The 16113-nt window shown below is 34.9% G+C and overlaps 3 protein-coding genes and 1 pseudogene across 3 annotated transcripts; 2 read left to right on the forward strand and 2 right to left on the reverse strand.

Moving 5' to 3' along the window:
- The first annotated feature begins 1371 nt into the window (after nt 1–1371).
- LOC132174179 (transcription factor PHYTOCHROME INTERACTING FACTOR-LIKE 15) lies at nt 1372–4636 on the forward strand. Its single transcript, XM_059585896.2, has 6 exons — nt 1372–1662; nt 1774–1854; nt 1974–2039; nt 3467–3532; nt 3632–4031; nt 4293–4636. The coding sequence occupies exons 1-6, from the start codon at nt 1372–1374 to the stop codon at nt 4298–4300; spliced, it is 912 nt and encodes a 303-aa protein (XP_059441879.2). The 3' UTR covers nt 4301–4636.
- A 246-nt stretch (nt 4637–4882) lies between these two features.
- On the reverse strand, nt 4883–6933 carry LOC132167841 (Reticulon family protein). Its single transcript, XM_059578874.1, has 5 exons — nt 6814–6933; nt 5606–5786; nt 5386–5515; nt 5233–5302; nt 4883–5142 (listed from the first exon to the last, which is right to left on the reverse strand). Exons 1-5 carry the CDS (start codon nt 6911–6913, stop codon nt 4973–4975), a joined length of 651 nt encoding a protein of 216 aa, XP_059434857.1. The 5' UTR covers nt 6914–6933; the 3' UTR covers nt 4883–4972.
- Nucleotides 6934–10628: 3695 nt separating this feature from the next.
- On the forward strand, nt 10629–11257 carry LOC148587747 (non-specific lipid-transfer protein 2 pseudogene; annotated as a pseudogene).
- Nucleotides 11258–13287: 2030 nt separating this feature from the next.
- Nucleotides 13288–15740, reverse strand: LOC132184749 (aerobic coproporphyrinogen-III oxidase (DUF1218)). Its single transcript, XM_059598493.2, is given in 4 exon segments — nt 13288–13484; nt 13486–13780; nt 15228–15433; nt 15512–15740. Coding segments are annotated over 4 exon segments (669 nt in total). The 5' UTR covers nt 15605–15740; the 3' UTR covers nt 13288–13409.
- Nucleotides 15741–16113: the final 373 nt, after the last annotated feature.

Below are 16113 nucleotides of genomic sequence, written 5' to 3' on the forward strand. Positions count from 1 at the left end.
TTTTATAAGAATAATTTGAGTTTTTAAAAGATATTGTAAAACGTAAAGCGTTTGATATTGTAATTTAAAAAGCACTTAATCTAAAATAGGAAAAAAAAAATGCGATTTTTAGAAGCAGGTTAAGGGGTGCTTATTTGAAAAAACGTGAATTTAAATCAAAATCACGATTTCGCATAACAAATATTTGATAAAAAAAATAAATTTTAACATGTTTTACCGAATGCCTTTGCAATTTTAAAAAGTAACAGTTTCAATTATGCAATTTTTAAAATTGCACTTGTTGAAACCGCGATTCAAAACAAACCCTTAATCGGAAATCAAGCGATCTATAGTCACACAGAATGCACTAGTTGATGAGGCGATCAACCGCCATTTTGGCTGGGACCTAAACACCATGATGGCTAGGATTTTTCATGTGTTCTATATGTATTTTTTTTTTTTATAAAGGCGAATCAGTAATTGAGTTGTCAAATACTAAATTAATGTCACTCAAATATCTTGATAAATTGGATATTATTTTTGAAATAATATATTTTGCTTTGTCTACAAGTTATTCCGAACAGAATTTATGTATTTCATCATTAATGGTAAGTTTGGTACGGACCGGCTATTTCATTAAGAAAAATGAACAGTTTTTATTAACAAAAAAAAGAATATAGAATAAAATAGCTTTGATATTTTAAGTATGCCTATACTCTTAACACTTAGAATTACCATTTTCTCTTGGGGCATAAAAATAACTATCTAAGACTATTTAATTCCACCTGCTTTCATTTCAAAAAAAAAAAAAAAAAATTATAATGAAATAGTCATTCTCCGTGCCAAACATATTTTAATTAAGAGATTAACGTCTAATTAGTAAGAATTTAAGCAAGGAGAAAGTGGCAGGTGTTTGGGAAACAAACACTTGATGCTACCCTAAAAGATGGAATATTGTCTTGGGACAAGGGCACAGGGCTGCACCACATGATCACAGATTCACAAGCTGCATGCAATTTGATTGATTATATATATATATATATATACAAGCCAACAAAAAAAGGCTTTCATGACGCATGCATACATCATCAACCTGATGTCGCTGATCTAGCTGAAGCCTTCGTGTACTGACACGAGTCACAGACGCCGAGGTGGATCGACAGGTGTTCAACAAGTCTCACCCATTACGATGAACATGACGCACACAAGTAACTGATACACCACACATGCCTCAGGCTCAAGGCAACCTGCCAAAATCCTCCGTCTTTTCCGAACAATTTGCTATTTTTCCGTTTCCCGACGTGGGCGTCTCAATGAAACCATATATTTATTGCATGCCCACCAACACCACCACCCACAATCCAGTCCCAATTACTCCACTTTAGCTTTAACATGAGGCGATTAATCCCAGAGGGTGATCTTAGGAATCCCTCTGTAAATGATGGAGATTTGTCAGAGCTTCCTGATCCTGGTGTACTTGAGGCCAATCATTGGCTTAATGCTTCTCCTTTTTCCAGCACTGGTGCCTCTGAAGCAGAGATTTTTCCAGACATTTTTGGGGTTCTGCCTGATGTTCATCAGCTTCATCCAACATTACCACTGCAGGCCACGTCTAATGCTTCGACTGAGGCACTCGTTTTGGATGAGGGGGAATCAAGTGGGAGAAAAAGGAAATTAAACCAAGTAATTAATTAAACGAACAAATTAAATGTTTGGACTGACGTAGACATGTACGTTAATATCTATGACATTTTCTAACATGGGTACTTTTTTGTCATCTCAATATTGTTTTAGGGGATTGAAGAAACGAAGACAAAGCAAGATGAACAGCCCAAAAGAACACGTTCTGCTGCGACACATAATATGTCTCAGAGGGTGATAAAGCATAGTCCAAACTTTATTTTCTTAATGTGTTAATGTAATACATCCTGTCCTGTTCTCTGCCCTTTTGTCTGACTTTTTACAATCAACTAAATTGTATTTGTTTGGAACAGAGGCGTAGGGACCGGATAAAGAGGAAGATGAGAGCTTTGCAGGAGCTGATACCCAACTGTAACAAGGTCCCGATCGATTACTTTTTCTTGCTCTATGATATTTAGTTTTGATTTGGTACAAATATTAGGTGCAGATTGCAGAATACATGAGTCAATGTTATTTGGTAACTGCAAATGGTGAAGAATTCAAAATATAAAGATAGCTGGGAATTGGAATGTTCAAATTGATCAACTTCACCGTAGATTATGCATAACTTAGTATAATAGTTAAAGAGGAATTAATGCTGGCTCTTTTGTACTTTGTAGTCTGACAGTTGTATACTCTGCCTCCTTGCTTTTGCTATAATAGTTAACTACTGCAAAATACACGAGGTAATTAAGAGTGGGTTGGAATTATTAATGTTAGTACAATTGACCCGTGTACCCATAGTTCAGCCAAAGAGACTTGAGGTGAGACAAAAAAAAAAAACAATAGACGTTGCTCACCGGATGTACCGACGAACACTTTTATCCCAAAGTCGGTAAGAAATTTTTGGGGGTGGATATAAAGTAAGAAAGTGATAAGGGCTTAGAAGTTTACCTAGACTCTTATTGATGGGGGAGGGGTATAGCAACATAGGTTACGGGCCACCATTCTATTGGGGAGCATCCTGTTAGTACAGATTGTCCTGTCTAAGCCTGTAGCAAATGTAATTATTGTGACACGGGCAATAGCCAACAAATATTCTCATTTATACGCAGTTGTTAGAGTGGTCCTATTGTTTGTCGTAATAGGTAGTTGTTAGAGGTACAAATTTTTTGTAATGCACTTGACGGGTTGGGGCCGTCGGTCGATGACCCCTTAAGAAAGAGGGGGCTAACTCTATAGAATTGGTCCTTGTCTGCCGATAGACACAGCCCAAACCGAGGGGTAAACAAGCCTTGTCAAACCCAAGGAGGCCCATGCAAGTGGGCCCTTGGTAAATGGTATCACCAATTAAAATTAATAAATCAGATGAATTACATTAAGTGATTGATCGTAGGGGAAACATCATACAATCTAAGACATGAAAATTTATTCTGGCTGGAATGAAATGTTATTTTACTTTCCTGCTGATTTTTTTTTCATAAATTAGTTCAGAGGACATAGGGGACAATCCATATTGATGGGCTAGAAGTTCTGATGAAATGTGGTGTTCTTGCTACAAGTTTTATACCCTTCTTAGGGCATTGGTTTCGTCCCATAAGAGGACTGAATAAGTATTCAATGACATCAAACTGCCATATAAGTGTTTATCCATACATCTTCAGGTTGTTTCATGCATAAGTCAGATTAGCCTTTGAAGTATCTTATAGAATAGATTGCATTTGAGAGGTACTTTCAGCTTAAAAATGTTCTTCAATAACTTCACCTTTCACTGAGATTGTTTTCTAAGTATTGTACTTTTTTTTTTTTTTTTTTTTTTTTAATCTTTTTAATAATCAACCAACCAATAGCACTTATATAATTTCAGTCAGACAGTGCCTCAATGCTGGATGAAGCCATAGAATATCTTAAAGCCTTAAAGCTTCATGTTCAAGTACTCTCTCTCTCTCGCTGTGTGTGTTTGTGTGATGTTGATAGGCATTTCTTTCGCCATGCTTCTGCACTGTCTTCTTTTTGTGTTCCTGAAAACTAGATGATGTCTACGGGTGGAGGAGCTCTGTGCCAAGTTCCATACATGTCACCAGCTGGGATCCAAAGCACACAAATTCCCCATTTTTCACAATATATGGATATGCTGTCAAGGCCAGGATTTGGAATGGGAATGGTTAGCACCTCTTACTCAACAGGCCTTCCCATGATACCCTCTTCCTTGCCTTATCTCCATCCATTACACTCAGCAGCTGCAGGATTTTATTTGATTTCTGGATCAAGAGTTCTTCCAGTCCCTCAATTGCAAGTGCCTCTCATTGCCTCGCAAGCATTGCCTACAAACACTAACTCATCCACTGTGCCTCCACAGTTTACCAGGGAATTGGTTACCCCATCCAAGCCAAGGGGAGTCCAACTCCCAAAGTACTCTCAACAATTTCCAGGTTCATTTCAACCTCTACATTTTCTAAGTTTTGCAAATGTCATACTTTCATTTAAAACTTGATCATAAGTAGGTGATAACAACTTCTGATGTATGCTCTTCCTGAGCTCACTCTGAAGTTTATCATTTATTATGGCTAAAACTGTGTTCTTTTATAACACCAATATTACAAGATTAATTAAATGATTAAATTCATCATTTTTACCTGTTTAAGCTTTTGATTTAAGTTAATTATATATTGATTATGTTTAAATATCTGTAGAAATGTAACCAACCTGGTTCATCACTGACTCTGCCAGCAAGTCATGTAAATAAAAAGATCAGAGAGTGATCAGAAGGGCTCCCTCCTACAAAGATGAAGCTGGTTGCAGCTGTTCGAGACATTTATAGTTTGCATAGCAGCGGGCGGTTGTGTTTGATGTTTGCAGCAGGACAATAGAAGAAATCCTTAACAGTGGCCTATGACTATGAGTTTCCAATCTCTGAACATCTAAAATATGTACTATTATAGTGTTGATTCTCCAATGCTACATTTCTAGTTGGTTGCATGTATAGGTACCTTTAATCCTCGAAATCTTTCGAATATTATAGTGTTGATTCCATAATGCTACATTTTGCATGTGTGGCACCTTTAATCATTCAATCTGTCATGAAGTCAAACAAGATTGGTATACTACCTTAAAAAAACAAAAGGAAAGCCACTTAACACACTCCACGTTAGTCGATATGAAATGGGTGCGAAGAGTAGCATTAGCTATAAGGCCATGATGCTTAGTTGCAGGAGATCATTCTTGTGCATAAGCAAACCATTATTGAACACATACAGGTAGTTTAGATTTTTATTAACCTTGCATCACATAAAGTTATTTATAGACATAATGATTTTCATAAGAACTTTCACACCCTATCCACAAATTATTTTCAAACCCACAGCTTCAATACTTATTTGAATTTCTTTTCTTTAACTGGTCCCCTTGGAATCTTGTTAAGAACATTGGAATCAAATTTCCTGTACCATTTCTTCACGTCTTGGTTCCCTTTGGTAGCAAGATAATCCACCTCCTTTTCATATCGCTCATACAAAACAGGTAGTGTTTGTATGCAGAGAAAGGCTTCAAAGCAGCAAAGACAAACAAAGGCATAAGCAGTTAGGATCAAACAAGAAAGACACAACACAAATGTAAGAAAGGTGTAGATGTTACCAATATATGAAAGGTTCAAAGAGCTGAAATAAGTTCCGGCAACTGACAACATCCAAAGACAAGAGACTGCCTGTATATCAAGCACTCAACAATGTCAATTAATCTATGGAGATTAGCACAGTGGAGTTGTGGAGGGAACATAGCTTTACATACCAGAAAGAAGTGTTTCAAGTCTTTTCCACTTGAAATTTCGTAGAATTTGAACAAGAACCAATTAACATTTGTAAACAAGTGTCTACATGTCGATTCTGAAAGTCTAATTTCTTGGATATTGGGTGGACTCCTGAGAAAACATGACAAAATTTAAAAGAAGGCTTCAGCAAAAACTAGTCGAGGATGCTACACAAATTTAAGAACCCATTTTAGTGATCACCTATCGATCAATCCTGCGGCTTTAGACCAAATGAAAATAATGAGCATTGTGATGATGAGTAGGTGACAAAGAAGAGTCACCAATTGGTACTCTGCAACTTCAAAGAGAAGCCATATAGTGGTGAATCCAGCTAGGATTGCAGCTGATAATTTCGTGTTCTTCCAGAGAAGTATGTCAGCAACTGCAAAATCAACCCAACTTAATATGAGCAGATCTCTTCCTTATGGTCTTACCATTATCATTGTTATTAATTTTGATAGATATGGCATGTAGAGTGAAACATATGAGGATTTGCTGCAATTCTTTGCCCGAATTGCAGCCAATTCGGGCAGGGAATGAGAACGGGGCTATGGAACCCATCTGCCCGACGCCTTGCATCCTCCCTCTCTTTCTTTGTCCGAATTGATAGCAATTTGGACCACACATTCCATGTGGCCAACCAATGCGACATTTAAGTACTAAAGTAGGTAATAGTTAAGAGATATTCCGAATGGCTTATCTAAATTTTAATCTAAAATGACTAATTAAAAACTACTTTTTCTATTTTAACTAATCACTTTTTCAAAAACATCATACATCTACAGTATCTACTTATCTAAATTCTTTCTCTATTTTACTAAAATAATATTTTTTTAATTTTCTTTTCATTTGTTTATAAATCTAAATTCTTTCTCTATTTTACTAAAATAATATTTTTATAATTTTCTTTTCATTTGTTTATAAAAGGGGGAGAGAGAAAGGGAGAGATGGAGAAAGAAACGAAGAAAGAAAGATAAGAAGAAAAAGAGAAAGTAATTAAAAACTTATTCATGACCTACAACATACGCTTCTCTATATTTGGGTAAACACCGTAGTTAAACCTAGATGAATTAATGCAAAACGCGGTTGATTTAGAGAACGGGGTGAAAATATTTTTTAGAGGTTTGATTGGTCATTTTACATGAAAATCCAATACAAAATGTATAAGCTATCGTAGATACTAAGGTGCGCCTATTTATAACAATGGGACATTGCGAACCGGTTTATTGAAATAGTGAATCAAAATTTTGGAATGGGTATGATTTGGAATATTGAATTCAGTGAGAAAAATATCAGGAGGGTGCAAATTGAAGATGATGTTTAAGAACTTATGGTTATATTAACCAAAATTATGATCCAATGGTTAATTATTGTTCCTGAAATGCATCAAGTAACAAGGAGAAGATTACCTTTTCCTCCTCCAAGGATGTTATGCAAAGACCTTTCACGACCAAACAATCTTCCAAATGATTGACCTTGATCGTCAGAATATGATGAATGTTTCGACATAACTGTTAGATTCTAGTAGAACAACACCTTTCAATTTTTTTGTACGTTCTCCTCTGATGTTCCATTAAGCCTATATATGTGGAATATTGCGGGGGTTCCAAGCTTAGTGCCTACTCATTGCAAGAAAGGAATGACTTGGGAAAATCCTGGAAGATCTTCATTTCATCCAACGAATCCAACGAAAGCTCAGAATGTATTTATTATCAATGGAACAACCTACAACCCAAGTTGTTTACATGTTACTTGCATTAGGATCACTTATTGAAATATGTAACAATACACACAAGTTTCCATAAATATAAGGATTTAATATCATCCAACCACAAAAGTAAAAGTGAAAAAAAAAAAAAAAAAAAAAATTCTTTTCTCTTTTCCATCAAGCATCTATGTTTATCCTTCTCTTTTGTCGAAAAGAAAAAGTGCCCTTTGACCCCTTTTGTTTCCTTCCTATCGAAAAGACAAAAAAAAAAAAAAAAAAAAAATCTATGTTTTTCGTTGTTGGCATTAATGTAGTAAAAGTGGAATGAGTTGTTTAGAGTAAGTAAAGGGTAAATATATATTGACTCACCTTTTACTTTTTATGGGCAAGATGAGTTTTTCATTACATCAAAAGGTAAATATAAGAGAATACAAGAAAAATCTAAAAATAATAAAAACGAGATCTTCTATAATCACCCTAGCATAATTGGTACGGATAATACTAAATATCTCAACACTTTTTTTTTTTTTAAATTCCTTTTTTCAAATGATCTGATCCATTATATATATATTCTTAAATGAATGTGGGGTTCATATCATTTAAAAAAATAATAATAATAATTTAAAAATGTTAGAATGCCTAGCAGATCTTGGAACGCAGCCAAGATAGAGGCCGCCGTGATAAGTGGTTTTATAGCTGACGTCATGATGATAAACCCATCAAATTTTTTTTTTTTTTTTTAATTTTTTTTATTTGCTGCAATTATAAACAAAATTTCAAATAGAGGTTAAAAAAATTTACAAATTATAGTGGAACAGAATAATGTGGCTCCAATACTTAGTGGGTCAATCATAATCAGCTATTGATAAGCATGGTTTGAAAATCATTTTGAATGATTCATGCTTTGGTAATCATGACCGATCAAACCTACAGATTATGTTTGTTCAATCTATGAGCCTAGCCAATTAAAATACAAATATTTATAATTTATGCCTCAATTAGAAAAAAAAAAAAAAAAAAAAAAAATTGTCTTTGACCATTGACCAATGAGAATTAAGACTGTTTGAAAATATTATGTGGATTTTTGGTGTTGAGGTTGCGTGAAAGAGAAAAAAGATGTTAACTTTTGCAAGGAAAAAGTGATCGGTGGAATTGAAAAAGAGTCGGAGATCCGATCTTAGAGAGGCCGGCCCTAATCGTTAATCACTTTTCTTTATCTGGGCAAGCGTGATCATTGTTAGATTTTTTTCATTATTATTTTATTTAAAGGAGAGCCTCTTTGACCCCTACTTTGTTTTATCTTTTCTCATAATTAACCACATAAGACTCTTTCATATTTCCCTTTCCCATATTGAATTAAAAAAAAAGGACTCTACATAGATTTATGAGTGGCTTTTTGAGATTTATGTGTTTTTAAATGCATTTTTAATAAAATTAATTAACAGATTATATGAATGGCATACTCTAAGAATCAATATTAGTTTAATAAACTGAATTAAAGAAAAAACAAAAAGGGAAAATACACTTTACCCCTTGAAATATCCAGTCATTTGCACTTTTAACCCTAATGTTTAAAAAGTGACACTTTACCCCCCTCAAAACTTTTAAATTGTTGTAATTCGACCATTATAACCCTTTTTTTTTTTTAAATGCCTCCATCCCAAGTTAAAAATAATAATAATAAAAAATAAAAATTAAGGGGTGGTTGGTCTGGGGTGGCCGAAGCCACCCCAGGGCCAACCACCCTTTAATTTTTAAATTTTTAAAGAATGGTCGAATTGCAACAATTTGAAAGTTTGAGGGGGAGTAAAGTGTCACTTTTTAAATATTAGGATTAAAAGTACAAATAAATTGATAATTCAGGGAGTAAAACGTATTTTCCCAAAAAAAAAAAAACACTTCACTTCTGGTCCACTTCCATAAGTTTAATTTGTTTAAATTTGTTTTTCACTAAAATAATTTATATGACGTACATGGACCTCAAGTCCACTTCCATATATACCAAAAAATATAATGCTCATAAATATTATAAAAAATAAATAAAAATAATCAGGTAATTATTAAGTAAGACATTAATCAAGCATGAGATTATCTTTGTAGAACTGTTTACTTCTGGTCATTGGCACGAAAAGTAATGGATACAATCATGAAAGTAACCATCAATTTTGACTGAAGGTAAAGTGGAATATATGATCGGCTAATCCTATTGTATTTGAAAGTAGATCAAAAACTACAAGAACATAGATAAAAGAATAAAATTAAGGATTAATAACTTTTTTGGTATTTGAATTTTGAGGTTTTTTAATTTTTCTCCCTAGGTTTTAAAATATGATTAATCTAATACCTCAGATTTTAGAAAAGACCGAATTACCACCTTCAGTTTAAAAAATTCTCGGCCACCCTCAGACTGGCCTTGGCCACCCCTAAGGTCAAACTGGGGGTGGCTGGGGAGTGATTTGACCGCCTCCATATAATTTTTCAAACTGGAGGTGATGATTCGATCTTTTTTTAAATTTGAGGTACTAGATTAGTCATATTTTAAAATCTATGGGAAAAAATTAAAAAACCTCAAAACTCAGATACAGAAAAAGTTATTAACTCGAAAATTAGCTACAACAAAATTGTAAAACGCCAAAAAGAAATTATGGACAGTAGAAGAAGAAAGAGAAATGATACATGTACTTTTAAGTATCTGTTTTTTTGATGTCGCACTAAAAATCATCATTCAAATATTATATATATAGATTAATTCGTCTAAAATTCAATGATGATTTTCACTGTCACATTAAAAAATAAACATTTTTCTTTGATTATCGCTAAAGAAATTTTTAGAACCACTCTCTTCCTAAGATCATCAAAACGATTATATGAGAATAGAGGAATTATTATCATTGATGTCATAGTGGGTCCGGATTAGGCTATGACTCAATTGAACTGCTTGAATACTGTTAAAAAAATAAATGGTTTGAGAGTTTTACCAAGAATACATTAATATACATATTTGAACACTACTTTAAACCAAAAGCCTAAGCTAATATGCTTGCATCGACTTAGCATATTAACTACTAGCTATTTTTCTTTATATTTTCTTAATACGAGACTTTACATTTATAGATGCATGCACAACAAATACTTATCCAAACTCTTATGTGAGCAGTTCTATTGCACGGGATTTCCATCCCAACTCTTCTATGTACTCTAAACTATGCAAAATCCATAGGAAATGCAAGCTATGCTTTCGAACATTTCATTATTAGGCGCACCACACTTTCCCAGCTCCATATTAAAGCGCACCAACTTCAGTGCTATTTTGACATCGGTGATTTTTTATTTTTTATTTTTTATTTTTAAATTGACACCCACGAAAGAATTCACGATAAGAAGCTGAAATTATGAAAACATTTCCCTATTTTTTATTTTTTATTTTTTTTCAGGTCCTTTAGGACCTTTATTACAGTCACTCCTCAGCTATAAATAATAATGAAGACAGCCGCACCCAAGTGCACCCATCTCAATTTCTGTCTCTCTTTCAGTTTGTTGGAAGCAGGTGATCATCGAAAATGAAAACGCCATCATCATATGTTGTGTTTTGTGTGATGCTTGTTCTGATGGTTGGGACTCAAGTGTCCACGGCGATCACCTGCAACCCACTTGAGCTGAGCGCATGTGCAGGCGCAATCACATCCGCCAGCACTCCCACAGCTTTGTGTTGCAATAAATTAAAGGAGCAGAGGCCTTGCCTTTGCCAGTATATGAAGAACCCCAACCTCCAAAAACTTGTCAACTCTCCCAATGCCAGGAATGTCGCTACCACTTGTGGCTCCCCATTTCCCACCTGCTAGAAGATGTTGTCCATCTTCCCAGCAAAATAAAATGGTGTGTTTCTAGCTAGTACAATAGAATTGGCCAGTAACATCTGTTTAATTGAGTCATGGCTTGTCTTGTCTTGTCTTGTCTGTCAAGTTGTTGATGGAGCTTTCTATATTTTGTGTTTTAGTGAAAGTTTAGTTCAACAATGTCAATCATGATGCATAGGAAGGTGACCAACAATGTCGACTAAAGATCTTATTTGAGCTAGGAAGGTGCTCTGTTTTCTGAAAACTCTAGTATCAGACAAAAATGGTGTTGCAATGAAGTTCTACAAATCGTGAGTTTATATTATAAGCATTTTTGTCTTGCAACTTCTTCCCAATTATGCTGTTTTTGACCACACTTCTGAATAAGCAATAATGCTGAATCATGTATGAATTGATGAGTAGCTTAAGATTAGATGCAAATTTAAATTCAATTGGATAAATATGCAAGAAAGATTACCAATAAACCTGGATCTTAAGAAGAAGGCTGCCTCTATATATTTTCATAAAACATATGGATCTTAAGACTATATTTAAGTGACATAGAAAATCTAAGCCTGCATGCAGAAAGAAATGAGAATAAATTCAATTAATTATATAAATTTACTCCATGAATAATTGCACGATTTTAAGTTACTCTCATTGAGTCAAATTTGACTTTAAAATTCTAAAATGTTCCTCCTTTTTCATTTCACCTCTTTTGTTTAAGAGAAATGTTAAGGGCTAATGAGTTTTTTATATTTGGCCCATCTCATCTTACAAATTAACCATTAGATTTGTGGACTTATATAGATTACACATAAGTTAATAGTAAGCCTTATAAATCTAATGTTGATCTATTGAATCTGTAGAAAAACATAAGCTAAATATGTGAAACTTATTGACTTATAACATTTCTTTATTTAATACCATCTAAAATGACTTATGACACATTAAACTCATTTATACCACAACGAAGTTTTACCGCGTCACTTAAAAAAACTTTATTTTAATAAAATATTAAGACAAAAAAGATAGGAGTGAAAAAGTTGTCCCGACATTCCATGCGCCCCCAACAAAGGGGTGGCGACATGAGCCACCCCTTTGTTTAGATTGGTTGCACAAGAAACCCGTTTGTTATAGGGTGGATTGCAAGTCCACACCCTCTACTTGGGGTGGTCGTGCAAGCAACCTGTTTTTCTAGATTGGTTGCACTAGCCACTAGCACTGAATGTGGGTGGTCGTGCAAGTCACCCCTTAATTGGAATGCTCGTGCGGGGATTCGATTACTTAGAAATAAATTTTTATTTTTCTTAAATTCGATTAAAAGAGAGCCACTCTCAACATAAATTTCTCAACTTAAAAATCACATAGAGCAAAATAGTGTCCATGGACTCATATCCATTCTTTTTTTTTTCTTTTTTTTTTTTTCTTTTTTTTTTTTCGAATATTTCAAAATCGCTTTTTCGAATAGGCAAAGATTTTCTCCAACTTAGCCTATAAAAATATTATATCTCTTATGAAAAACACATGCTTTTTTTAGCTACAAGGACAAAGTTAAAAGAATTTTTATTAAAAAAAACCATGTAATTCTTGCATGTTATTTAAAATGATAGAGTTTTTCTTCAAATTGGGTTGAAAAAACTTTATTCAATTCAGTCTATAAAAATGACACATATCTATTTTTTTTTAATAACATGTGAGATGCATATGAGTTTTTAATATTATTTATTTCAACTTTGTCCCTGCTTTTAAAAAAATATGTGCATCATCTCATATGTTCAAATGACATGTCATTTTTATAGACTGAATTGAAATAAGTTCTTATAACCTAATTTGGAGAACAACTTTGTCCTATTTAAAAAATATGTATTTCTCGTATGCAAAAGAACATGTGGCATAGAATACGTTAAAGGTTCCTCCAACCCAATTCAGAGAAAATATTTGTCCTCTTAAAATTGTGTTTTAGACTGAATTTTAAGTTGATCAATTTTAAGTCTAGAACATCAACTACTTTTTCCTCAGACAAATAACAAAAATAACATGAAAGGACCATTATATAAATCAAATGTAAGAATGAGTTTGGATGTTGGGAAGGCCGAAGGCCGTCCCGACATTGGCATTAAACATAACATTAATAGAAGACATAAGTCCACTGTAACATTCTCTCTCAGTGCCTCTTGGGGACGAGGAAAAGAGCTATGTCATCACAAATGACGCCCTGCTTGTTTTTCCTCCAACAAATATCCATTGCCAATGCCACAAGCAACACAGGAGGAGATGCCAAATGGGGGGCAAGAAACAAGATCAGGTATCAGGAATGATAAAAAGTACAAAGGAAAGTTCCAAAAACACAATTCAACTATTAACAAACACAACACTTTGTTCTAACTTTTAATACAACATACATATATACTACGTCTCTACCTCATTAAGGTAAATTTTTATCTATCCATTTTCTTTCTCAACAAAAAGTCACCAAAACTGTGGATATAACATAAGAGTCATCACACAATTGGACCTTCTGAAATTCACTATTTTTGTTGCTGCTGCTGCTGCGGTGGGAAACTAGATGGGAAACTAGAATTGGTCATGCCAAGTCCCTCATTCTGATACTTCTCCCATCCGCCAGTATCAGCTCTAGAGTGAGCCCAGTAGTAGAGGGTTGAACCCAGCATTGACAACAACGTAAGAGCGGCTCCGGCGGCAAAAACGCCTTTGCGGAGTGTGGCACATGTCAAGTCCTTTGCACCAAATAATCCTCTATACTTGGTATGGTACGCATTCCTCGCCGACCCGGCCAATAAGCATGCCTCAGCTCCCAAAAAGCTAATCCTAAAATAGTTGTTGAAATTAATTATGTCCATATCAGATAATATTAAAACAAGAAAATCACATAAATCTCCCTAAAGTTTAATGCAACCTATACTTAATTAAGTCCTCATGGTTTGAAACCACTTAGTTTTTATATCCCCCTATTAACCTGCATTCTAGATGATGCTAAGAGGTAGAAGAAATAAAGAAGTTGCTATAAATTATTAAAGAGTTTGAGAACACCATAAAGAAGTTGCTATAAATTATCCTCCGAGGCATAAAGATAAACTGCTTAGCCCGTCAGGGGTGAAAGCTCCTGCATTACCTGGTAACTGGTTCTGGCGGGTGGAGTCAGTCACCCGTAGGAGTTTGATTAACAGTGAGGATTGTTGTACAGTTTGCGTTTGCGACGTGCAATTAATCTGAGTAAAGTTTTCCTACGTTATCAAAAAAAAGAAAAAAAAGAAAAAAAAAAAAATGGTAGTGAAGGAGATTAGGGGCCTGTTTGGTTGTATTTTCTGAAAACTGATTTTAGAGAATAAAAGGAAAACTTACGAACATGTTGTTTTCAATGGTTTTGTTTTTATGCTAAGGAACGTCACTATCCCAAACAAAGAGTACTAGAAAGTTATATTCTTTTCTCTTGCTTAGTTATGTGGAGAAAATGGAAGGAAAACAAGGAATGGAAAAAGTATTAACCAATTTGCTTTCTAAATCTCACCTACTTTGAAGAGAAAATTATGGTGATTACAAACCCCCCCTCCCCCCCCCCCCCCCAAAAAAAAAGAAAAGAAAAATAACCAATAAATGGAAAATAAGCCAATTAAAAATTATGGAGAATGATTTTTTTTTATCATTTCTCATATAACAATGACTCCAAAGCATTGAATAATTTATAGCAAGCAAGATTTCTTTTATGCTTTCTACGGTAAACATCTAAGAAGCTATCTCAAAGCGGCACAGAATGTTCAAGTGACTGCATATGTTTTTCTCTAATCCCAATTTAGATGTTCCTTAATGACAGTATAATCTTTCTATAAGATAAAATCACGGAAAATTATCAATTTCTGGTACAAAAATCATTGTAGTCAAGACAACGGTCCATTGGCTCCAATTGGATCAACATCCTCTAAAAAATATAATTGTATTACCATTCCAATTATTTTCAAATCCAACAATATAATTTTAATGTGTATACAATCCAACCATTTAATTTGAACAAGTGGTCCAGATTTAAGGAATTTTAGTAATTATAAAATTGCGCTAATCATTCATTAGGGAAGTGGAGTGGAAAAGCAAATTACGGTTTCATAATCTTGGGAAGTTCACAATTATGGTCGTATTTTGTTGTCGGTGCGAGATATTTTTACAAGCTGTGACCCAACTTATTTTAGTGCAGGCCAAAATGATCCAGATCGTCTGATACATCCAAGAAAGAAGAAGAAGAAGATATTTCAAGTAAATTTACCAGGAAAGGATGAAGAAGAAGATGGCCAAAGTGGTGGACCTCCCAGTTACAAGCCCTTTCCCAAAGCAGAAACACCTGGTGACGCCGTTAACCACCGTTTGGCTTATCAGCAACAGCCCGAACGCCGCCAACCCATACACCGTCGACGCGTCCGAGTTGTACACACAGTAAGTCCTTTCGTCGTACTTATCCGGCTTTATCTCGGCCTACAGAGAGACCCAGAAACGGATGGAGTTAGCTCGAACTACACAGATTCAAGCACAGAGAAAGAGAGAGATAGTTACCTTGCTACGACGCCGTTCGGCGCCGATGGCGAGCACGAAAGCGATGAGGTGCAGAGAGATGATGATGGCTAAGACAGACACTGAAACCGCCATTATCGCTTTGTGCTCCTGTTTATCAGTCTCTGTACCCTTTTATTGATCTCTCTGCCTTCGATTGTATTTGCTTTAGGGGATTAATAGCTCTGCTTTTGATGATAAGCCGGGTATTGCTGTTACTGGCTCACTCTCAACTTTTGTTTGGGTTGCTTTTTTTGGATTCTTGTGCCATTCTTAATTTCTTAGCTTGGTGTGGTGGGTGATGATTTGTGGGGCTTGCGGATTACATGGTCTTATTACACACCGGAGATTGGTGGTCCTCGCCAATGCCGAATTGAAGAGTAAGAGTTTGATAACGTGGCAGTGTTTTGGTGGTAAGTCATTCAGTGCTTTGGTGGTCTCGAGAGCACGTAAGTTTGATGGTGGGGAGTGTGTGGGACCCTTTCACGGACTACGATTGACAAAACTGGGCAATTAGCTGGACCATGGTTGGCTTGTCGGGGCGCGGGGTTCCCGGTTGCCTTACCGGATATAATAGGTTACCAAAAATCATAATATTTCCCTCT

The sequence above is a fragment of the Corylus avellana genome, chromosome 2, assembly GCF_965113065.1.
Source record: "Corylus avellana chromosome 2, dhCorAvel1.hap1.2, whole genome shotgun sequence".
Lineage (NCBI taxonomy): Eukaryota > Viridiplantae > Streptophyta > Magnoliopsida > Fagales > Betulaceae > Corylus > Corylus avellana.